General features: G+C 39.3%; 4 protein-coding genes across 5 annotated transcripts; 1 reads left to right on the top strand and 3 right to left on the bottom strand.

The window, feature by feature from the left end:
- Positions 1-82: 82 nt before the first annotated feature.
- On the bottom strand, positions 83-1023 carry ufsp1 (UFM1-specific peptidase 1). The gene has a single exon (XM_015010478.2). The coding sequence runs from the start codon at positions 927-929 to the stop codon at positions 207-209; it is 723 nt and encodes a 240-aa protein (XP_014865964.2). The 5' UTR covers positions 930-1023; the 3' UTR covers positions 83-206.
- On the top strand, positions 1019-3300 carry pop7 (POP7 homolog, ribonuclease P/MRP subunit). The gene is made up of 2 exons (XM_015010481.2): positions 1019-1109; positions 2290-3300. The coding sequence occupies exon 2, from the start codon at positions 2327-2329 to the stop codon at positions 2780-2782; it is 456 nt and encodes a 151-aa protein (XP_014865967.1). The 5' UTR covers positions 1019-1109; positions 2290-2326; the 3' UTR covers positions 2783-3300.
- epoa (erythropoietin a) lies at positions 3170-14156 on the bottom strand. 2 transcript variants are annotated; one of them, XM_015010479.2, is made up of 5 exons: positions 13417-14156; positions 7239-7369; positions 7014-7100; positions 6609-6773; positions 3170-4857 (listed from the first exon to the last, which is right to left on the bottom strand). In XM_015010479.2, the coding sequence occupies exons 1-5, from the start codon at positions 13526-13528 to the stop codon at positions 4705-4707; spliced, it is 648 nt and encodes a 215-aa protein (XP_014865965.2). In that variant the 5' UTR covers positions 13529-14156; the 3' UTR covers positions 3170-4704. The 2 variants fall into 2 exon arrangements, with proteins under 2 accessions (XP_014865965.2, XP_014865966.2); XM_015010480.2 differs by lacking the exon at positions 13417-14156 and adding an exon at positions 13004-13316.
- An 8893-nt stretch (positions 14157-23049) lies between these two features.
- Positions 23050-24012, bottom strand: LOC106932017 (zona pellucida sperm-binding protein 3-like). Its single transcript, XM_088016144.1, has 4 exons — positions 23895-24012; positions 23738-23826; positions 23521-23618; positions 23050-23426 (listed from the first exon to the last, which is right to left on the bottom strand). The coding sequence occupies exons 1-4, from the start codon at positions 24006-24008 to the stop codon at positions 23341-23343; spliced, it is 387 nt and encodes a 128-aa protein (XP_087872270.1). The 5' UTR covers positions 24009-24012; the 3' UTR covers positions 23050-23340.
- Positions 24013-24160: the final 148 nt, after the last annotated feature.

A 24160-nucleotide genomic window follows, 5' to 3' on the forward strand; every position in this document is an offset into this window, starting at 1 on the left:
ATTCACGTAATACAGACAGTTTTGATTTTGAAAAAGGAAATTAACTTCTTTAATAATTGTCTTCTTAAATAATTGTCAGAAGTGGGTGTGTGAGGAATTTATTGGTACAAACTTATCAGACACTTTCACACTTCAACCACTAGATGGCACTCATGTTACAACATTCTGCCCATTGGAACAATATCAGTTTATTTGCACTTGAGGTCTTATATTCCCTTCGCAGCAGTCTGAGGCAAACAGAGGTTATAAAACGAGGACTGATCCAGAGATGAGACTCGTTTCCAAGCCACCCACCCTCTCTTCTGCAGCTCTGTCTTCTCCAGCTGTCTCCCATAGTAGTGAGGATCAACAACAAGCAAATAGCTCCCTTTGTCCCCAGTACAAACTCCTAATATACCCTTAGAGGAATTGTCCCTGTCTCCTCCCATCATGACAGGAGAACCGTGCTTTTCAAAATGTTGGTGGAGCTCCTCCACTGCAACCTTCTCCAGCTCTGCTCCTCCACCTCTAACATGCACCACCTTACAGGGAACATCGCAGAAGTAGTCCAGCACCAGGGAGGCTTCAAATGTCCCTATCCACTCCCTGGAGCCTGAGAAGGAGCCTGGCTTGTCCCCCATTGTCACCAAGGCTTGCTGGATCTGTGGGAGGCTTGGAGCAATTCTGGTCTGGTTTTGAACTGTGGACCTGTTCAGGTAAATCCACGAAGCCATGGTTTGAATGGTTCGGTATCCACAGCCCCAGCCTCTGTCATCCTGTCCATCACAGCCGTAATGGAAGTACAGATAGTCTCCTTTAACCAGGCAGCATTTCGCAGCGTCCGTCAGTGGATCAGGGAGCCCAGAGTGTACATTCTTTAATAAAGTCTCGACCTTCTGACAAATCTCTTTTTCACAGGTACCCCAGTCTATATTTTCGTCAGACGCCATTTATATTGTCTCTGAGTCTAATATATATATAAAATAGACGGAAAAACCAGGGGAAAAAAACACTCACCGGTCCAACCTGTTTTACTTCCGGGTTAGGATGGAACACTTCCTGTTGTGTACAGGAAAACTATGATGGCGGCCACGTAAAGCAACGTTTTATCTTGATTCTGTTCTCTGAAGGTAATTATGCTCTTCCTATTCACAGTTTATCGGTACGAAACAAGAAACTACAACGCTTAGGTAGTGAGTCAATGTGGTTTAATTAAATTGAGCCGTTACTTCATCTCGATTGAGACATTTTGTATTTTCAGTTGGACGCTGGTTTCTTTCTGAACAGAAATTATACAGTTAACGACATCATATAAGACCGCCATTAAGTGAACATGCAACTATCAGACAGGTGAAAAACAAGCAAAACGTAGCGCGTTTGACGCTTCGCTTCTCCACCGGTAAAGTGGGTACGCACTATTTCCATCCGGTCAAATTATTCTAGCTATTTGAAATTATCTGTTCCACCTCCACAACACGGGAACAAATTAAGTTACCAGCAAGTCTTTAGCTGTATTTATTCCTCTCATCAAGGACAACGTTTGCGTTTATATTTTATTAGTTACGTGGGTGGAACCAAATATTTCAGTTGCTTGAGATAATCTGTTCAAATTAATCTCCCAGCTGATATTTAACTGTGTTTATTCCTCTCATCTGTTCCCCTTTCATAGTTTAATACATTTAATAAAAAGTTGGAAAACAAAAACAGATATTTTTTAGTGTTTGACATCCTGATCTAGAGGAAAATTGGATCATTTAAATCTGATTAATGACGTTTTTGTGTTTTATATTCAGTATTCACTTTTTTATCATCGATAGTTATGGAAAGATTAGACTTCCCTCCTATCTTGTTGGATTAAAAGTGATACATTTTCCTGTCAGGAAAGAGTTTGATCATCATTTAAAAAGAAAATCTCTCCTGGCCTGGCATTTTTCAGTTTTTTTCTGTTATTTTTTTATGTGCAAGGACAATGAAAGGATTGCTGGTCTTTCAGTTGCTTTAATTTTATACTTTATCTTAAAATAGTTGCCTCCAAATTTGATCAAAATCTTAAATACTAGCCACAGTTTTGTGTCTTTATAACAGATGTATGTGAAATTGTAGCAGCTACTACAGTTTTGCAACTGTCACCAGTTTCCCTAATGGAGGTTTATTTTTGTATTTTAAATGATACCCACTTTTCAAAGAAGTATTTTTAATCTAATTTCTTTAACTTCTGAGATTAAATAAATGAAACATTTGTATTGTACATTTACTTGTTCACCTATAACTGGTTGTTTTAATAAGTTTGCCACATGTTCTTTCCATTAGCCTTCTTCTTCTGGATCGTCACTGTTCGTTCAGAAACATGACTGAACCACGCAACCCCGGGATGTCCTCCGTCCCCCAGAGCAACCCGTCCCACACGGAGTCCAGCTCCCAAGCCGTAGAGATGGATCCAGTGGAGTACACCCTGAGGAAGCGTCTGCCCCGGAAACTTCCCAAGAGGCGGAACGACGTCTACGTTAACATGAAGACCGACTTCCGGGCCCAGCTGGCGCGCTGTCAGAAGCTGCTGGACGGTGGCGGTCACAGGGAGATCTGCGTCCACGGGTTGGGCCTCGCCATCAACAGAGCCATCAACATCGCCCTGCAGCTGCAGGCCAGCAGTCAGGGCGCACTGCAGCTGGCGGCCAACACCTCCACAGTGGAGCTCATCGACGACCTGGAGCCCGAAGATCCCGACGAGGCGGGGGAGCCCATGACACGTACACGCAATAACTCAGCCATTCATATCAAAGTTTTCTACCCTGATCCCCAGTGACCTGAAGGTACTTCCTGTTGTACTTCTCTTGTGGTCTTTGTTGGACATTTTTTCGTTTGGACTCATGGTTTGAAGAGCAGGAGGGCATGTGTGTGTTTACAAGTGAATCATTAAAATCCTCCTTTTTTTATGTGTTTAATGTATTATATTTGCTTGATGAGGAGGAAACGCATGTAAACATGTACAACTACTGGTGTATTTCATTGTCCACAAAAAAAAAAAAAATCAGAAAATCAATCTTCCAATTGTTAAAGTGAGTGCTGTTACTGTCAATGTCCACTAGATGTCGGTGTTCAGCTCCAGTGAGTCTTTCAGCAGTTAAACTTCATTTAATCTAATTGGCAATATGATCATTGTTTACATTACAGAGTTCAGCGAAGGGTCAGCGAGACTTGAACTGAATTTATTTGTTGCTTCTCCTTTAAAACAGATGTCTGTTGTTTCCGTGATCAAAACTGATCCACTTAAGATTCTGTATTTGGTTTAATAAAATAAAAGTTGCTTGAAACTTCTTCAAATTCTGCTTCTACATCATTGGCAGAAAAAAAATAAATACAGGATATATGTAACATGACCGATTCAGTGCAGAAGCGTCATGAAGTCGGTGTGTTCAGTGTAAGGTGTTTAGATTTTAACAGCAGGCCTCCTACTAACAGATAAATGAACAGACTTCCTGTTGTCGTATTTTCATCTGCCCTCTCTTTATCCAAGAACAATATTTTGCATTTAAACTGTGGATTTTGCAGCGATGGGACAAAACAATACAAAAAAACAGGAAAGAAAATAGACATGCATTCTTAAAAACATCTTCCATTTGCGCAGCAACATATAAAAATACAGGAAAATAAACAAGGAAGAATACTTAATTATTGTGAAACAGCTGAGCGTCCCTTTAAGAGAGAAACCTACAATTCCCAGGGTCAGAAGATTGCATGTTTGAGGACATACGACAGAGAAAGGGGAAAAAACAAGTGTTAGCGTCAGTTTCTGGAAACATGTTTGCAAATACGGCTCTACAGGATGTTAATTGTAAAATTTTCCAGGCAGTCTGGCTATCAGCGCATGGAGCCAGGATGAGTGTTGGGGTTAGACAGAAACTGAAACACAGATAACGGTCCACAGTTCCCATGTAACCCACCGCAGTGACCTCTGGCTCTCACTCCGCAACTATCAGCTTTGCATACCTCCAACAGGCCTGTGAGAGAAAACCCTGCAGCGTAACACAGACATTCAGATGCAAACTTTAAGAAAAAAAAAGGAAGAGCAGCTTTATATGGCAAATCAAGAGTAAGTCTTTGCACGTGTGCAACATTTCCAGTGTACAAAAAGTGAGCATGATAACGTGCTTGTTTAAACCTGTAAGGACCTGTTACATAAAGACAGTAGCCTAAAAATAGAAAATCTGTATAAATAGTTTCTACACAATAAAAATATTTACTGACCAGTTCCAACAGACAAGACTAATATATCTCTGAGGCATAGTTAAATAACAGTTGAAGGCATGTTGGTGAAGTCCCAGTGTCGCTTCTTTGCAGTCCTATCAATATTTCCAGGGTGTTTCACTCTATTTTTCCAGGATGAACAGACAAACACACCGAAAAGTTCCGTCTCAACTCACACAACATTAACATCCACTAAAAAAGTGCAAGAGCGTGCCTGTAGAACAGCGATTGGAGCAGTGCTTTCCAAAGGCGTCTTTTTGGGAAAGGTTTGCTTCAACACGTCCACGAGACACATTTACATTCCATGGCGCAGTCGTCTCCAGTCCGTCCAAAGCCTTGCTGGGACAGTCCTTCCCCTCCAGTCGAGGACCCGTCCCATGCTGCATCCAGCTGCCATCGCGCAGGGAAACACAGTCAAGTTCCTCCACTTGCCTTTGGAAACACAAAGTACTTTTGTCTTGGAGTGAGCCTGCCTCCTGATCAGCTGGCCTCTTGCTGACAAGCCTGAGCGTCCAAAAGAAGAAGGCGTACTTTGCCTCGCAGGAAGTTTAGGTGAACCTGAAGCAGTTCTGCTGCTGTGGACACCCGCCATGTTCCCTCCAGTCCCACAGTACTGGCAGGTGGGGTATATTCCTGGAAATGAATACAAAGAAACATGATGCGACCCAAATACAGACAACTCAGGCATTAGAGTCACTTTCAAAGGCTGCATTGTTTCTGCAGTAATCTAAAAACTTGCTGCCAGGGCTTAATACGTCCTCTTCTTAAAAGGCTCACAGTTTAAAATGTTGTCTCATGACATCCTTCAAGTTATCCGTTACCTTATTTGGCTTTTGACACAAATTTACTAAGCATGCATACTGGGTTCTACAAGAAAAAGATTTTAAAAAGACCTGTGGCACAGAGACAGTCAGGACAAACCTCCATGCATACACACACACACACACACACACACACCCTTAACCACAACACAGAAAGACCAACTGACCTAACACACACTTTGAAACCATGTTAGTGGAGAAAACCCATGCATGCATGGGGAGAACATGCAATCTCCATGCAGAGACGCCTGGCCAGGATTCAAACCCAGGACCTTTTTGATGAAAGGCAACAGCACTAACAACTTCCCCAACGGTTTAGACTAACTTTTGTTCTCCTGTATAAAATACAGAAACTCTACGTTTGTCTCTGAAAGGAACTGGCATCCCAGATAACTGTCAAGGACAAAAATGTGAGGTGCAAACTTTTTCTCACAGTCTGACTCTAGGACCTTTCTCATGATCAATGTTAAATGTTAAGAACCTTAAGGGCTGATATACTGAAGCCTATATAAGAGCTGTACCACTCTCTGTCAGTTAGTAGCAGACTTCTACTCTGTTCATTTGGAAAAATTACGTCAAAGTACAAATGTTTGGACATGATGTACGGCATCAGATTTGGTGAAAACCAAACAGTGCATGTTACTGGAGGTGGATGACTTTGACTCACTTTCCAGCTACATGACTTGCACACCTTGCAGGCAGTGAGTCAACAAACAGCTCGATCATGTACTAAAGTATTTTAACATCAAATATGAGCCCATCTGTCCGACAGCCAAAGCTTGGACCAAACTGTGTCAACAGGACAATGATCTCAAACATGGCAGGAAATCTACAACAGAATGGCTAAAAATGAAAAGAATCAAGGTGTTGCAATGGTCCAGTCAAAGTTCAAATTCTCAAATCAACAGAAGTGCTTTGCTGGGACCTCTGCATTTCCTAACTCCTCAAATCTTGAGTGACAAAGATCCACCAGAGAAAAACTTTACTACTGAATGTTGCTCTGTTTTCTTTAATAAAAGTATTCCCTTTCTATCTCAACTCCATTATGCATGTTAAGGGGTTATTTTCCCCCCTTCAAGCAAAAAGTAAGCAAGACTATCTCAGTTCTTAAACAGGAGCTTTAGCTGTTTTTTCTTTCAAACGGTGTTATTTTACAAGGCAGTTGCAGGGGAATTGAGGCTGTGATGCTTTTTAATGTCTTTCCACTGATAATTATTAGGTCAGCCCAGCAAGGGCCACTGCAGACTCACTCTGAATAGATGGCAAAAGTCACTATTTTTTAAATTTAAGGATACCCCTTTGGATGTAATATGAAAAGAACATTGCTCACCCTAAGAATGATTAATCTATTGATGTGTTTACCAACTGGAAAAGTTTTTACAATTTGGAAGTTATCCGTTAAAGATGCAAACTCCTCAAAAGAAAGACCGCAGTTGGGCTGTGAAGCGAAGGTACCAACTGCACCACTCTGCAGCCCATATTTTTATTCTGTCAGTTTAAAAAAATGAAATTATGAAATGCAGCATACATTCCTGTTTAAGTTTCTATCGCATAATGACTCACTTGAAAGTTGAGGCTTCGTAGTACAGCGGTGATGCTCTGTAGGTTTCTGATGACGCTGTCTATGTGGCTGTTGAGTTCTGAGTTCGTCATCGATGTCCGTAGTAAGCTGAGGGCCTGTTGTAAAAGCCACAATCCGGTTTGCACTTCCTGAGCTTGCTCCATTGCCTTCCCGAAAAACAAACGGAGCCAAGGAGTTAGAGTTGTCTATAGCAGGAGATAAAGATCGTAGGATGTAGGAAGTAATCAGCTCTTCCGTAAGTAATTAACTGGAGTCGCGGGTCTTCCCAACCGAAAGGAAAAAAGACACTCAAGCAATAAAATGACCTCTAGGAAGAATTACGGTATGCATAATAAACACTACTTTTATGACAGATTTTTCTTTATCTAATCTCAATGGTTACTTACATTTTTCTTTTCCCAGTCCTCAAAGTTGACTGTAGTTTGGGGAACAGAGGCAGCCTCTGTCAGACCACATCCTTCTCTGCATGATTTCTAAGAAATGAGAAAATAAACATCTCTTTTAGAGCCATCTTACTTAACCGTATCCAAACCGAGCTTATGCCAGTAGCTGTGCACCAATTCTCTTTCACTGAGTTTGCGTCTTACTGCATTCATACATTTTTCTCTCACCATAGCGACTTCTGCGTCTCGTGCTTCCTGAATGAAATGGTTCAGGACCCTCAGGTCACAGATTGGCCTTAGTGGGGACGGTAGGCCTGGACGGGTCCACTCCAACACTAATAGCAGCAAGGCGAACAGTCCTGCATACAAACAGGCAAGGAGCCATGAAGCTTTCAAAACTAATGATCGCATGCAAACATCAAAGATGACTTAGGTCCCCTCTGAACGGCATGTGCTGTGAAAGAGACATATTCATAAAACATTTTCTCTCTGCTCCATGTCTTGCACATTAAAGTTCAATGGCAAAATGGGCGAAAGAGAATGCCTCATGCATCAGAAACCTTATGTAAGAAAAGGAACAGCAGAAAATCATTGTGGAAGTGGAAAAGATGGCTCACATCAAGAAATCACACAAAGCAAGAAAGGTTTGGACAAATAGGCGCTATAGGGCAGTGGTCCCAAACTACATCCCTTGACGGCGAGAGTCCTGTCTGTGTCTCTTGAATTACAAAGTGAAACTGCCTCATTAGCATACAGTCAAGCTCTACAGAGCTCTGCTGATGAGCTCATACCAGAGCCAGGTGTGTTGAAGCAAATACATCTAAAAGTTGCAGGATTCTAGTCCTCCAGGAATGCAGTTTGAGATCGCTGCTATATAGGCACTAATTAACGCAGCACAAGAACAGACACTTAACAAAAGTCCAATTCACATCAGAAAGGACCCAGGATGTAGGGTGTGGAAAGATGTCCAAGTGACAATCCAGCATGTAAACTCAAAGTGCAAAATGCAGACAAAATGTCCACAAAACCTTATAGCCAAGCAAGTTACAGTGAAGTCCTACAACATAAGCTGGAGGCCTATCTGGTCTGAGAGACAAAGACCTCTGGACATTATGTAAGAGAAAATACGGTATGGGAAATCAACAAAACATCATTGCAATTGACAGAGTCAACAAATTGACAAGAAACCAGAAGATGTAGATGTCATCACAAAAGATAACATGAAAAAGACGGATCCCAGTAAACTTTGAAAATTCCCTAGGATTCAAAGGAAATAAAGTATTTGAGGAAAGTTTTTAAGACTTCTGTCCATCAGAAGACAGTCCAAGGAACAGCTAAGGTATTGTCTGAAGCTGTCACGCGCCAAAGGCCTGAACTTGAAAGTGAAACTGACCAAGTAGAAAGGGAAAGTGACAAATTGATTACGTTATTAGTTATGGTAACTGATAGCCATTAAAGAATCCCATAAAATCTGTGCCAGTTATCTGGTAAAACATAGCTGGCACAGATGCTAGCTCATGAGGCTAACATGTTTAGCCTCTGGTGCCTGTACTTTACAAATTATGTAACTTGTGAACAAATAGCTGGAATCTATATGTACCACATTATGATAAAGTTGACCCATTAAGTTTTCCATGAGTCTTTGTTTATGACTTGCAACTTTTGCAAGAGATACTTGCAGATGTCACTACTTTATAACTGATCACTTACCCTGCAAAGCTAAGTGTTTGCATTGCCCTGTGTCAAGTTGTCCATCTCTCTAGACAATATTTCCTGCCCTTGTATAATCTAATTCAAATAAATTATTTTATGCCGTTACCCTGCTTTGATTAGCTGCTAGCTTGACTCCCCAATGAGAATCCCCCAAAACAGAGATCACTGTGACTGCTGAGTGCTCAAAGTCAGAACTGACTACACATAACTGCTACACACATCACTTAGACTTATATAAAAGTGATATATCTACTTTTACCAATACTGGTAGAGCTGCTGAAGGAGCAGGCTTTCGCAAACAGAAGCAAAAAGATTTTTGTAGGTGTCAGAATTTCCCCCAGAAATGAAAATACTGCATACCAGAAGGGAATTTCTAAGGCGGCAACCTGTAAAGTCAGCATGAAGGAATGACTCAGCATGATATGGCAATTCCTTTTCAAGAAAACATGTGATGCCTTAGATTATGAACAGAAACATAAATACAAAGACACTGGAGGAAGAGCCTTGTTTAGGTCTCATTTCGCTCCAGACTCATTAGTCAGACTGACATGCTCCTTCAAACTAACTAAAGATAAAAGTAAATTGCAACATCCACTCATGTCTGACCACATTTTGATGAATTTATGATAAAGATTTTAGTTTGTCCTGTGGGCTCCCAGCCTTGGTCCCCTGTGCAACATCCTGAATGAACCTAGTCACAGGAGCAAGGACGTGTGACGCAAAAAGCATGATAAAAAGAACTGATTATTTTTCCAAGCCGTAACAAGTGAAAAAAAAAAAAGTTCCCAGACTGCTGAGCATCTGACAGGAAACAACTAAACTTAAAAGTCAGATATGTGTTATACATTGGGCTATGAAAAACTGCTTGCCTACTCAGATTTCTCCTGTTTTTGTTTTTTCTGTTGCATTTAAGTGTTTCAGATAATCAAATCATCATTTCCAATCACACCATCAAGAACATTTTAATATTTTAACCTGACTACGCAGCTTTCAAACTAGGTTTTCATTCCCTAAACCAGCCTGACTTTATGTGGAAAGGTAATCGTCTTCTTGTCAAATTATGAATTAACTGTGATTCACCACATCCTGGTTACTGCCAGCTTTGTAGAATGAAGAAATCACTAAGAAGAGAACTTGTCTGAAATTATGAATTAGTCTAAAAGAACAAATAAACAACAAACTAAAGAAATTCCTGAACAGACGAAAAACAAAATCATTGACGTCTATCAGTCTGGAAAAGATTACAAAACCGTTTCTGGGGCAATCACGTCACAGTGAGCGCCAATATCAGCGGTGAAGCTTCGCAGTAGTGGCTGGTCGACCAAAATGACTGCAAGAGTGCTTCAGTGATTCAAAGAAGTTCACTACAACATTTAAAGCACCAAAATTAAACAACTAGAAGGTGATTAGGAACAAATAGATTTCCCAGGTGAAAACCACATTTGCCAAAAACATCCCAAAACATTGTATTGATCCCAAGACGTTTGTAAAAAATAATCTGTGGACTGTCGAGATAAAAGTGAATCTTTTTAGAAGGTGTGTCTCCTTTAACATCTGTCACCAACTGGAGATAGTGAATCACTTCAAAGCTCCAGAATGAAGCAGATTTCAGTGACCTATGTCTGTGTTATGTAGCTACATTACACAGTCTTCCATACCAGTCCTGTTTTTAATTTTGACAACCATGGAACCAAAAAAATAGCTCCATGTTGTTCTATAAATTGTAATAAAGAAATCTTTCTCTCTCTAGCTAACTAAATATCCAAGAATGAAATTATTGCCACTTCTACGTGCAAAGCGTTGTCTTTGCAGGCTAATGAATGGCCTCTTTCCCACGTGTCCTGACTGTGCTAAGTTGCGTGACTCAGCTCGAGGGTTATCGGTGACCTTTCCACCAACACCACTGCCTACGTGCAAATGCATCGATGCATTCACACATACACTTTGTCGAGACTTTCTCGCCAAGGTGGTGGAATTTGCAGGACGGTGGCCAGACTACAAGCCAACAGCTTAGTGTGCCAATATCAGCTGCCTGAAAACAGTGTTCCTTTTTCAGATAAGCACAATGAGTCTTCAAGTAGTGGCACTTTGGATGGTGGAAAGCTTCCCTGAAGGTATGTTGCACATGTGTTGGAAAAGACGGATGTGGACACGTGCAACTACATTTCCGATATGTGCTATTTTAACTTATGCCTGTTAAGCATGATCCAGCTTAAAGGACGGGTGGAGACGCAGTTAAAAGAGGCAAAGGGCACATAAGCCAAAAACTACATGCATGTCTTTTGTGGAATAGAAGGTCTTTAACATGGTAGGTTTAGAATTTCCTGCTCTGCTGGAATCCTTTACGACAGTCGGCTTCTGATAACCTCTTGCCCCGATTGCTGACAGAAGTATGTGCTGAAACCTGCACAATCAGCTTTAGCATTGAGTGGCCCTCTTTCTCTGTCTGCTGGGTCATGCTTGAGAAGCAGACTTTTAAGGTGACTTCCCTCGGGAATGAAACTGATTAACACAGTGGTCATCAATACTCAACGTCTCTCCAGGAGGCAGGGCTGTCTGCGGGAACTTCAAGTAGCTGAAAATAAAACATCTTCAGCTGAAGTCGGAATTAAAACTTGCACGTCGCAACGATTTCGTCCAGAGCTTCAACAATGCTTACATCAGTGTCTTCAAATAGATTTTTCTTAAGATGAATCATCTTGATGCAATTAGTGCTGGGAGGATTAAAGCATGGAAGCATGACCAAAGTTTTCACAGCATCCTTGCAAGTCGTAGATGAAGAAGATCCTACTGGGTGGTCAATGTCTCCTCATGTTCCCCAGCTCTTGTCTCTCATTCTCATTCCTTTTACTCAACATAATGATGATATTATCTATTATCTTTATAATCCTTTTGCATCTTCCTTCCATCCTTCTGCCTGTAGCTTAAAGAGATATCTTTCTGATGTCTCATTGAGCTACAAACAAGAGGTTAATGAGCATTTATCAATGCATCAGTCAGATAACCAACCTTACTGCTTGGATCAAGAAGGTGAGGTTTCATCACACAAAGCACATGAAGGCAAAGTCACTTTCATGCACTGTATGCAAAGTTTCTTTCTGATAGCAGTATTGAAGCAACGCCAGTGGTCAAAATGATCCATTCCTTGACTCTCCATTTTGCAAATGCAACAGTTCATCTCTCAAAAAAGGATAAAAATCCTATTTTAATCCCTAGACGATGCCATACCTCAGTGTAACTAATCAGGAACTTACTTTGTTTAGGAAGTTCTTTCCAAGAGCCCCAAAACCAACCTCTGCAGTTTATCTGTGCACCATTCAACGAGCAGCGTGTCCAGATGTCGCAAATACGCTGGACAAAGATTAACACCACATTGTGGATCATGTGATCCTGTTGTCAAATATTTAATTTCATTCTAGGATTACACTACAGAATGAGATTATTTTAACAGGGTCTGTGCCAAGATGCACAGACATTGTCTGAGTCATTGATTGATTGCATAATGCCTTACTGCAATAGTCAAATACCCAAAAGGATGTAGTTTTCTAATTAGCAGTCAAACGTCTTATATAAAGAAGATTAAGCCAAATCACACAATGCATATACATAATTCCTATAGAAAAACTTAGCTTAATGTCACTGCACATCATTAACACTACTAGCAATGCTTCTTCAGAAATGACAAAGGATTATTCAGCAATATTGAACACCAAAATCTTTATCATCACAGAAAGCTCATTCTGCTCACTTTGCATTGTCATTCTCACATTTTACCAACATTCCCCACAAGTTATAAGCTTTTTTCATACAATGCAAGACTTTCCTCTGTTACAACAGAAGACACCAGACAACAGTAAGAGTTATGTGTCAACTAAAACAATAATTTGTCCCTCTAATTAGTCAATGTGCAATGTTTTCTGATTGCCTCAGACTAAAACAGTTTTAGAAAAAAAAGGCATAACGCAAAAAAGTTTATTGCCGAGGCTTTTGCTCCCATTAAGCACCAAGTTTATCAAACAATACTTAAATAAACTTTTCAGAAAAACAGGTTTTTCATTCAACTATATAAAGTTATCTAGTCGAGAAAATATGAATGAAAAATTACACGAAAATCTAGAAACGACGTTGTGTTAGTAGAAGCAGTTACTACTACCTACACATTTCATTCATGCGCCACAGGCTAATAAAACACGATCAAATAACCTGAACTTGCAGAGCTGCGGTGCAGACAGGTCATGCCCACATGGCCATCTGCGCGGCTGGACGCATTTCGCTCTTACCTCTACAAGTTTTCCGCAACATTCGCGACAAGCAGCGGCATCTTTCAAACACATTGTGAGATCATTGGACGTGTGCACCGCAGGCAGCGACTGGGGCACCGGTCAAATGTCCAAAAGGTCCAAGACGCGACCAGCAGCGTCACGCAGCTCCGTCCTGCTGCACAGAGCATTCCCCTAGCAGACTTCATCACTGGGGAGCTTTGGGAAAACCTTTTTATTTACCTCCCCTGAGGAGACGAGACGGTGATAACGCGAGCACGCGCCTTTTTTTTTTTTTTACGTACCACACACAGAGATTAAACATCAACCCATAATGCAGCCCCCTCAGTGCGTAAAGCAAGGAAAAAGACCAACAACCAAAGCCAGTGTAGCTACAGAGGGGAAAAAGTGATTAAGACATGCCCATAACTCACTGGGAAACTCCATAGCGGTGTCCGCATAGCCCCTCACAGGCTCCGCGTGGTTTGACCAAAAGGTCCGTCTATTGGCCATTAATTGGAAACCAAGCTCTTTTGTGGATCTCATGTGCACTTATCCGGTAGGTGTTTCTAAAAACTGATGCCGTTTGATTTTTTTTTTATATTAATGACTTTGAAAATAAGATGTCATTGTTTCCATGATGACAAGATGAGCTACTCCTCCCTTGAGGCAAACTGCTGTCTCTTATTGCTTTATAAATAGAGTGGGGGGACCGCTGTTGATTAATATTAAGGTCATTAAAACCACAAAAAGAAAAGCAACAGAAAAACCTGCCATTCAATCTATTATTGTTGGAAATGTTTCCACAAACAGCAAATCACAATATTTAATATTTCAGAAATTATATGTTTGTAACTAAACTGATTTCTCAGAATATAAACATGTTTTACATAAACATTAATTTGATTCAGTTTAATTTGACTTCCTTTATTTAATCGAGTTAAAACCCCATTGAGATCAAAATCGCATTTGCTGGCCAGGATATCTGCTTCACACATCAAAAGGGTTGCACGATCAAAGACGTTTAAAAGACAATTTAAGACAATAAAAAGTGGAAAAAGAATAAAATATGGAGATTTTCATTCAGAACTTTGACATATTAGAGGGAATTATTTAAATCTACTTCTCGTGTGATTTATTGACTAGTACAAAGTCACATTTGGTCTGAGGTTTGATGCTGACCTTTCAAATATTAAATACTGCACAAATAAACCTTTAACCAAAGCCTACCTTTCTGATTCCATTGTGATGATTCTTGTTTCCAAACACGTCCTGTTTATTAATGCTCTTCATTGTCAGATTCAGGTTCTCCAGTTTGCTCTTGTCCTCTGCTCCTTTTCATTTGGACTCTCTGACATTTACTCAGGATTGTCATCTTCCTGAAAAGCCAGATGGTTATCAAGTTTAAAGTTAAGTACTTAAGTCATTACATTTTTTCTCAAAACAAGCTGGTGATTCCAAGAATCCGAGATGTGAGTCACATGTTCACGTTCATCCAGTCCTGCAGCAAAACAGTCGCCACACAAAATATTCCTCTGTGATGAGCAATGCGAATGACTTCTATTAATGTTTTTCCTCAGGAAATTGATTTCTAATAGGACTGCTGACATGAAATCCACACCGGACTCAAGTAATCCACACATGAAAGGAAATACAAACAGAATTTGCCATAAATACAGCTGAGTGTAAAAACAGTGGGATGACACAGGGAAGAAAGAAGCAAAATAGCTTAAAAAAACAGATTTTTGACAGAAAGTCAAACCAATCAGTGCAAATTGATATAAGCTGGTTTAGCCAGAGAAAAGAACTAGTAAAAAGTTTTTTCAGTAGCAGAAAAAGAACACATAAAAGTGAAACTAGAAGTAGTTTCTTTTTAGACCGATTCGCTACAGATGTATTTCTAAACCTCTTAATGTTAAAGTTAGCCGCACTGGGACTATAAACCAAAAGAAAGAAACGATAACTTCAGCATTAAATGGCTGCGAACGGGTGCCAATAACATGATTTCTGACAGAGGAGTCAAAATAATAATCACATGAATGGTAAAGATCCTAGAAATTTGCTGCTTTAAGCACAATAATATTTACAACACACAGGCTAACAGTGTTGCAAGAATATATTTCAGATTTATGGTCATCGCAATATCAGCATGCAAAGTATGCATATTGCCAAGAATGCTAAAAAAATCTTATTTATCAAAGTACAATGCATTCAGACTCTATGCCAGTAATTTATTTAGTAACATTTGTTTATTGCAGCAAACAAAGTTTTATTAGGTGATAAGAAAAAAACTACAGCAGAGTTGCTTCATTGCCAAATGACCATCTGAGGCAACTTTTTCATCATATTCTTGTTAAAATGTATATTCCTGTGGATCAATAACTTATTATTTGTGATCTATAAACCAAAACAGAAAGACACCAGCACTGTTTATTTATTGCAGTAGTTTCACATTTTGCTTGTTTTCTTTCTATCCAGCACCCTTCACAGATACTGGGTGGCGCTATTTAATAAATTTTAAATTAAATTCATCTTTTTGCATTAGTAAAACTCTCATTCCCTCTAGGTCAGTGGTCCCCAACCCTGGTCTTCAAAGATTTATGTCACTGAAGGATGATTTTGTGTCCGGTGAACAATTTCTGAATTGATTTTGGTCATTAAGCTGCTAAAAACTTTGCCAGAAAATGAGAGTTGATTTTCACTGAGGCCACCAGGTTTTATTTATAATGTTCTGATATTTAAAACAACCCATAATGACACATAACCTGACAGGTTTGGCTTGGGATGAGAGCTGAAAATGCTGATGCTTCAGTTAAATACACCTTAATCCTGCGGTGCATCACTTTCGCATGACAAAGCCTCTACGCTCCTGAAATACAAGTGGCAACAAAAAAAGTAATGATTATTAATATAAGCCTGGTTTTATAATCATACCGACACAATTTCTTAAAAAATGTCTAACTTTGCTAATGTAGATATATCTTGTATCTCTAATTTCCATAAATATTTACCAGGATTGACAGTAAATGGGAAGGAGATGTCAAGAAGCTTAAACCAAACTGAGTCGACCAAAAGTATTTCATGAATTTAAAAATGTCGAATTACCTAATCTTCTCCACTGCTAGACTCAGGTAATAAGGCCTGCAAATAAATAAGCCCATAATTTATGAATGCATATTTTAGGTTTACTTTATATTCTTATTCTTTTGGCACTTTCTTCATCAGTAGCTGAACAGGAAGCAAGCAGCCTGGGTCCAGAAACCCGACACAGAACATCTTCATCAAGGACCACAATCTCCACACTGGTGAGTATTTTATACTGGGTGGTTCGTTCTGTAAGAAATTGATGACGCAGCGGAAAACCGGATCATAACCAAAGTAAAAAGCGTTATTCTTTGTGTTCTCACTGTTTATTCCAGCATTATCAAAACAGGCGGCATCGTCCTTTGAATCTGCTGGTGGTCGAACATCTTTCCAAAACTTTCTAAAGAAAGTCTTGTGACAGAGAAAAATTAAAGGAAAGACAAACCCAGGGGGTCAGAAAATGAGGCCACCTCAGATTTAAAGGTTTTTTTCCTCTAATTACCAACCAAGATTATAAATTTGTGAATTATTATCTTGTTTATGGTAAAATAAACTAAGTGGGTGGGATAACTTCAAGACGACACCAGACATTGATTAATGGAAACTTCAAATCTGTAAAACGTAAAAACCAACTGATGAATCAGAAGCTCTTCCAAGGCGATTATTCATAAAGACTAGATAGGAAACATAAAACATGTAGTTTTGGATAACATTTTAATGCAGTTATAGTTTTAAACTGAAAACTAAATTGTCTTCAGTCTAGTTAGTAAATTAGCAAAAATAACAAAACAATATGATGAACTCCCAAGCTAAATGGGGAAATTTGACTACAGTTTAAGAAAATGTGTAACCAGATCACAAGACATTATTGTTTGTAATTAAAATCTCGCATTTAATGTTGAGATAAATATGGATGTAAAACTGTACAACAAATGGAGGTCAGAGCTCCTTGTGAAGAAGTTTGTCCTGTAATCGCTGGGTTGCCAGTTCAAGCTTTGTCCTTCTCCATTGTTCTTGAGTAAAGCACTTTACCCGTTACAGTGACAGACTGTTGCAGGGAAGCTACGGTTACAATGTAGCAATTGAGAAAAAAATGCTTGCTGGGTGCGTGGACTCTGCTGAACTTTTAAATTTTGCCCCATGGCTATTGTTTACCCATGATCTACATCAGGGGTGTCCAAAGTCGGTCCTCGAGGGCCGGCATCCTGCATGTTTTAGTTCTCTCCCTGGTGGTATTAACATCCTTTTCAGCATATCAATGTTCCTCTTAGGCCTTCTAATGAGCCGTCATTTCATCCAGGTGCATTAAACCAGGAAGAGAACTAAAACATGCAGGATGCTGGCCCTCCAGGACCGACTCTGGACATCCCTGGTCTACATAATGTGCCAGTTCTATGAAGCTCACCTACAACTTCCATCCCAACAAGATGGCTGTTAATGTTAATTCAATATTTGGAAGTGTGACCACTGCAAACTGAATGCCTTTGGTCACTTCCTCTGCTTCCATTGCTACAACTACAGGCAGACTACAACTCTAAAACAGCACAGAAAATCAATGTCATCATTCACAACTTCTCCTGTTTGCCAACTGGCCTGATAAAAAAAATCTACCAGCAGAATCAAAGTTAATGGGAGAAAACCCAGCCAGATCACTGGAGGGAGATGAGAATCAAGCAGAGTTGTGTCAGAAGGGAGTAGTCATGGTCGGTAAATGAATGTAATGTGAAATGCTTTGGAGTCCTCTGGACTTGATGAAACACGGTACAGATACATTTACTATTTACAACAAATATTTTCATCCACACAGAAACACAGAATGGAGTAACTGTCTTTACTCCTGACCTATGAGTGCCATGAAGTTACATGCACTTAAAATCTCCAGCTGAAGTAAGTGGTAAATACAACAAGAAAACAGAAAAGGCAAACAACAAAGTGTGAGTGGAGTCTGTTTGTGCAACTTTCTGCAGCTGTAGCACAATCACAAACATGTAACCACCCATTGCTGAGTATGAAGAAGATGATGCCTTTTAGGTTACATATAGATCAGAGGTTGGGCAAATATATCAGCATTTTTACAAAATTTCGTTTTTTCACTTACTACATGAATAGATGATTTGGATTCCCCCAACACTTTTTAGTGAGGATGTTTGCTAACGGTTAAAAACTGTAACTCCTATTATCCTTGTTGATTGCGCAACATTTCCTTCCACACTTTTACCTTCCTCTCAACTTTCCATAAACATACAAAGATTCAGATCAAATCTTTAGCAATGATCTTTTATGATGCACAGCCATTGTGGAGGGAGCCAATGAGTCTTCCCAATTAGTCTTAACATAGCCAGAGCATAAATGTTAATAAAACTCTTTTTCCCCGTCTTAAAATTATTTTTTTTTTTAAGTGACGTAAATAGAAATAGGTCAACCCTTGCATAATATTACACATGTATTGAGATATAGCTCTGTTTCAAAGGCTAATAAAAGCTACATTAACATGACATGTAATTTAAACCAAAGTATCTACAATAGAAGACACAAAATAAATATTTTTTTCTCATTGGGACAGTTTTACAAAATCCAAGAAAGACTTGCTTTTCTGCATAACTATTAGATTTCTTTTTTTAATTCTAATATTTCCTTTAATCATTATTAAGCAACAAATACCAAATTAGGGATGTCCATTACATCAGTGCTGATGTAGAAAATAAAGTTACGCTTTAAGTATATTCTGCACATCAAAGATCACGTGACCTCACTTTGACCCCTGACAGTCAGTGCGGAGCCAGAAAAACGGAAATATATCGAAATTTCCTGGAAGTCTCCAGAGTGTGCCACAGGACAGGGGGTCTTCCTAAGAGCTTTGCCTCAATAGTAGCAGAAGTAAATGTTTGCATATCAAGACTCGACTTTACTCACAGAAATACTTGGAAAACCTCAAAGCCAGCAAGCAAATGTATCCATATAGGGACGTATAGGTGATCGGACCAACACAGACATTGATGGCGTCACTGAAGCACAGACACAAATATTTATTATATGCATATAAAAAAAGTGTGTTTTTATTAAGCGAATCTCTGTAGCTGTCTGATCAGTCCAAGGCAGCTTTGTCACTTGTGAGAAAATGAGGAGAGTGTTGACAGCTTTGGTGCAGTGTTTGCTCAAAGGACTGTTTGCTTATGTCTGAGCCAACATGAGAGAGAGAGAGGGAGACAAGGTACGTGCTTTCAGCCATGCTTCACGACCAGAGCAGAGGTTCAGGGTGGGAGGTGAGGGATGTGGGGGCTGCGGGGGTAGGGGTGTCCAGTCACACTGACTCCTGGTCGGCAATGAGGGAAGGTTGTACAATCTGGGATCCTCTGAAAGATATATAGGAAGCAGGAATCTGAGATAGGTCTTCATGCTCTTTGGGAATTAAAGATCAAAAGTTGTGGAAAAGATCATATTCAAGGGGAAGATATATCACAAACTGGAGGCAGTGAAAGTAAATACATTTGTGTTTTGGTCTCTCATCCAGGTTTTGGGCTTGCAGCCAGATAGATCTCCTCCTCTGGCGCGACTCAAGACAGGAAGCCGATGAAAGAATAGGGGGACCCACGAGGAGCCGATGCAGGAGCCGAGACAGAAGCTACTGAAGACGTTAGAAGTTATTGTTTCTGATTGCGAGAGTCCCCACTGGCAACAGTTATATCGTTAATTGTGATGTCACAGAGCAGGTAGGGGATCTCCACTACAGACTCTTGTGGCCAGTAAACAATAAAACAATGTGGTTGGAAACTGGTTTGCAAAAGCATCTTATAATCTCCATCTACAGTCCAGAAAAGACAAAACAACGGCTTCTGGAAGATAGCGGATCGTGGCTACAAAAACACGGTGAAATAAAACATCCAGTGAGAGAATAAGCTTTTAGAAAGAGAACTAGCTGTGAGGCACTTCATGAAAGACTCTAGCCACATGAATTTATTTATTAAAGTTAATATTCTCTCACCACACCAATCCAATACTACGATACGTTAATATCAGGCCTTTATTCATGTATTTGAATGCACATCCCTGGTTAAAAATATATAATTTGTCATTTTGTAGGCATGTACAAATCTAGTTGCAGCTGTAGACCTGTGTTCTTTGTCATAAGGGCTGATGGAGCAAAATGGCAGCTTCGTTTCTGTCTGTGTGTCAATAGAAATGACCGATTTCATTGTAACCGCTTGAGGGTTAAGGAGCGCTAAAAGTCTGCCGTCATTTACTTTTCAAAGTGCTTTAGCACCTTCAGCCCTCCTGAGTCAATACTTTCTAGAACCATCTTCCACTGCAATTACAGCTGAAGGACAAATTTGTTGCCTTCTTTTTTTCCCAGTTTGGGAAGGGAGTGTCTCAACAGCTCTTTTCAGAGATTTAGATTGGATTTAGACTTTCAATGAGTCATTGCTTTTATTTTTTTATTGATTTTACTCCATTGCAGCTATGAGTGGATGTTTAGTATCATTTTCCTGCAGAAACTTGAACATCCAACCCAGGATTTTTTGACGGCAGTCTCTTGCAGGCTTTTCTTCCAAGATTCTCGTATATTTAACTCAACCCGTTAAAATAATTAACCAAGAGCCAACATGTGATGCAGTAATGTCGTAACTAAAAGACTCAATCTGCAGGTTTTTACTTTTCTAAGTTTGATGTATAATAATCTTTGCCAATGCTCCAGCCAGAAAGGATATGACATTATGGAGTGGAAAGGGACTACTTTCAAAAAACTTCCAATTTTTGGCGTTTTATCTTCACTTGTTGACATCCAAGAAGATAGCTGATCATGGCTACATACATAAGGCTGACCTTTGATTTCTGCATGTTGCATTTATATGCAACATAGATTCTTGATCAAGCATCAAGAATGTATTTTAAATGTGTATGAGAATAGATGTACGGATTTTCCATAACAAATAAACCTATAACATCATAACTTTCGATTTTATCTTAATGCAAATTTGACTTGATCTGCAAATCACAAGTAACCCTGCAGCCCAGCCTTTCCTCCAGTTCTGACGTTCCCCTCATTGCCATGCAGCTATCTGTGGTATTCTCCCTGCCTGCTCCCTCCAACCTTACACCCGTTATCTCGTGAACCCCTTGTCACTTGTAGATTCCACTTCATAATCTTTGCACTGTTGCAACCATGACTTGCAGGCCCTCATCAGACTCCCTGCATGGTTTGGAAAATCTGACTTTCTTTTTTGTTGCACCAACTCTTCAAACTTACTCCCTGTGTCTGGCGTTGCTAACAGCAAAGGAGGAGGACTTATCTTTATTGACGTGGATCAGGCCAATAAAACTAGAGTCATCAGAAAACTCCAAGAGTTTCACTGCTGGGTCTGCCAAGGTGCAAACATTTGAAATGCTTGCTGTCATTTCAAATGTTAGTTTTTTTTTCTCTCTGTTTTCTTTTCTGATCGTTCTTGTTGTTTTTATAAAGTTGTTCAGCAGACGAATGGATGAAGTGCTGTAAAAGTAATTTTTTGAACTTTTTGTAACTTCAGATTTTGTTTGAGAGAAAGAAAAACTATCCAAACAAACTTGAATAAATTAAAAAGTAGTTGTTCCTCTTGTTTAATCATACATAAGCTGTGATTAATCAGATTCTGTGGTTCACCAAACCCTGATCACTGCCAGGAGAAACTGCTAGTAATCAATCTGAAATCATGAAAGAGACTAAAATCTCAGAACTATAACATCATACAGAAATTCAAGAACCATATTGATTTATAGCACCTCTGTAATTTGTAGAAAAAATGGAAGAAGCAAACATGAAGGCCTTTCCATTTCTTAAACTACTTCTCAACTACACTGGTAGAAGTGCTTGCTTAAAGCATATTAGTAACGAAAAGCATAAATAATGCAACATAAAGCCAATAAATTTCCCATCTGGTCTCTGGTGTGTTTGAACAAAGATGACAGAAAGCCCACACATCACATCACAACCAGTTTTTTATAGTAAACTACACATTTTTCAGGATCCATTGTAGTTTATTTCCCTTCTTTTTGGATATCTTGAATGTTTGTTTTCAGTTCTTCATGGGCGAGTTACTAATGACCTTTTCTTTAGTTAATATAATTAGCTGCTCTGTCTATTGATGTCTTGCACCAAGTAACAGTTCATCACCACTAACTTCATTGTCCAGTTGGCTGAAACTTCACAAACGTATGAATGAAGTTGGATTTGTGAACAAAAGTATAAAATGTGAAGCTTATCATTGTAAAAATAATGTTTAACCAAACAATTATAATTTATCTGCAATAGTGTTTCAACAATAGTAGTAAGTCTTTAATAAATTTACTTAATGTGGAAAGAGGAAAAATTTTTATCATGAATCCAGAAAAATATACTACCTCAAGTTTGAAAGCGTTTTGCATATTACTAAATTAAATGCATTTGATTATCTTGTCAGGTATTATAGATATTCCTGCTGTTATGGGAACCATTTCCAACTTTTCCACAACCATGAGAAAAACCAACGATGTTTTAAAATAAACCAAGGAGAGGATGAGGCAGATCCAGAAAGTCAGTGAGAAGATGACATTATTTCATCACCTTTCTAAAATAATGGCCAAGAGTGATTTTTTTGTTTGTTTGTTTGTTTGTTTGTTTTTTGCCCAAGTCATCTTTTGGTAAAACATGAGTTGGGCCATTATTTTAGGTAGGTTATGATTTGGAAATGGAGATACTTGCTCCACACACACCTTCACTTAGAAAACCATGTGGAAGGTGAGTGATCAACCTGCGCTTGCTAACGATCTGAAAGCAGAGAAGACCACTGTTACCATAGAAACGGTCCATTTTAAATTTGCCAATGAACATCTACTTTCAGAGAAGGCTTGAAGAAGTTAATTGGATTATACAGTGGACATTTAATCGATATTATCTCCCACTATGTTAAAATGAAACGACCACATAAACGGTTAACTGAACAAAATCAGAAAAAATAAATTATTCAACCTCATTGAACTAATTATTTTATTTTACAAGATTATTCAAAATTCTTACTGAGTAATTCAATAGTTCATACCAGTTGATAATTTTAGTTTAAGGTTCAGTTTATCATCTCGTCTCTTAGTGAGACGTTTTAGCTTCACAGGCTTTGAGAGGTGAAACCAGATCCCACTGGTAGAGACTTTATATGTTGTAGGTGATTTAGTCTTTTATCTACAGACAAAATCCATCCTCTTGAAGTCTTCAGAAGAAAGGATGAAGTCTTACCAAAACCAAACTCTGGACCTGGAGTAGAGTCTTCTCAACTGACTGATGGCTCTCTGGTCCAGCAGGATTGATGCACAACGTGAAGAGGTCCAGCTGTCCTGTGGGCCTCAAACGTCTCATCTGAAATAAACAGAACCACCTGGTTGAAATGGAGCCGCTCTAACACATTAATCAGAAAGTTTCTGGTGTATTATTTTATGAAGTGTTCAGTAACCCGTCTCTGGACAGCCGTGGTTCTTCACTCCAGTCAGTCCTGAGCAGTCAGTGTTGCAGCATTCACACAGAGCGATGTCTCCCTCTATGGACCACCATCTGAATAACAGAAAAAAAAATCTCCAAAAGTATATTTCAGCAAAATAAATATACACTGGAAGATTTTAAGCTGAGCTGAGAAAGAATAAGGAAGTTAGACTAAACTAAAAATGATAAACCTGAATGTGGTTTGGAAGAAACAGGCTTTATTATGACGGCTTGGAGACTTTTGTTTCAAAGTGGCTCCAAGATGGCAGCTTATGAACATCTAGAGAAAAAAAGACACGTTTACTATATATGTTCACATTGTAATTACAACAGCAAATGTTTATTTACCTCCTCTGGAGATGTTAGGTTGAAATTAAACATTTTGAAGCTGAAACAAAGTCTGTTAGCTTGATCCCAAGGCAGGAATCTGGGGGAAGAGTCTGGCAGTAAACTGTCCATCATGCATCTGAAACAGAGCAGCTCACATTAGAGAAACAGCTTACATCAAGAATGATCAAGTCCTTATCGAAAATGTATAAATTGTTTGTCAGAAAATACTTTCTTTGTAGTACTGTGTAACTAGCAGCTACCCAGTAACTTTATCCTACATATCA

Source organism: Poecilia mexicana, unplaced genomic scaffold (genome assembly GCF_051168715.1).
Source record: "Poecilia mexicana isolate PSO_F unplaced genomic scaffold, ASM5116871v1 scaffold_18, whole genome shotgun sequence".
In the NCBI taxonomy this organism is placed as follows: Eukaryota; Metazoa; Chordata; class Actinopteri; order Cyprinodontiformes; family Poeciliidae; genus Poecilia; species Poecilia mexicana.

Excerpts from the sequence above, each read along its gene's own strand:
- LOC106932017 (XM_088016144.1), bottom strand. The coding sequence starts at position 24,008 with ATGATGGACAGTTTACTGCCAGACTCTTCCCCCAGATTCCTGCCTTGG. Across the intron at positions 23,619-23,737 it reads TTCTTCCAAACCACATTCAG|ATGGTGGTCCATAGAGGGAG; the intron begins GTTTATCATTTT and ends TCTGTTATTCAG. Across the intron at positions 23,427-23,520 it reads CCACGGCTGTCCAGAGACGG|ATGAGACGTTTGAGGCCCAC; the intron begins GTTACTGAACAC and ends TGTTTATTTCAG.
- ufsp1 (XM_015010478.2), bottom strand. The coding sequence starts at position 929 with ATGGCGTCTGACGAAAATATAGACTGGGGTACCTGTGAAAAAGAGATT.
- epoa (XM_015010479.2), bottom strand. The coding sequence starts at position 13,528 with ATGAGATCCACAAAAGAGCTTGGTTTCCAATTAATGGCCAATAGACGG. Across the intron at positions 7,370-13,416 it reads CACCGCTATGGAGTTTCCCA|GACTGTTCGCCTTGCTGCTA; the intron begins GTGAGTTATGGG and ends GTTTGTATGCAG. Across the intron at positions 4,858-6,608 it reads TACGAAGCCTCAACTTTCAA|GAATATACCCCACCTGCCAG; the intron begins GTGAGTCATTAT and ends ATTCATTTCCAG.
- pop7 (XM_015010481.2), top strand. The coding sequence starts at position 2,327 with ATGACTGAACCACGCAACCCCGGGATGTCCTCCGTCCCCCAGAGCAAC.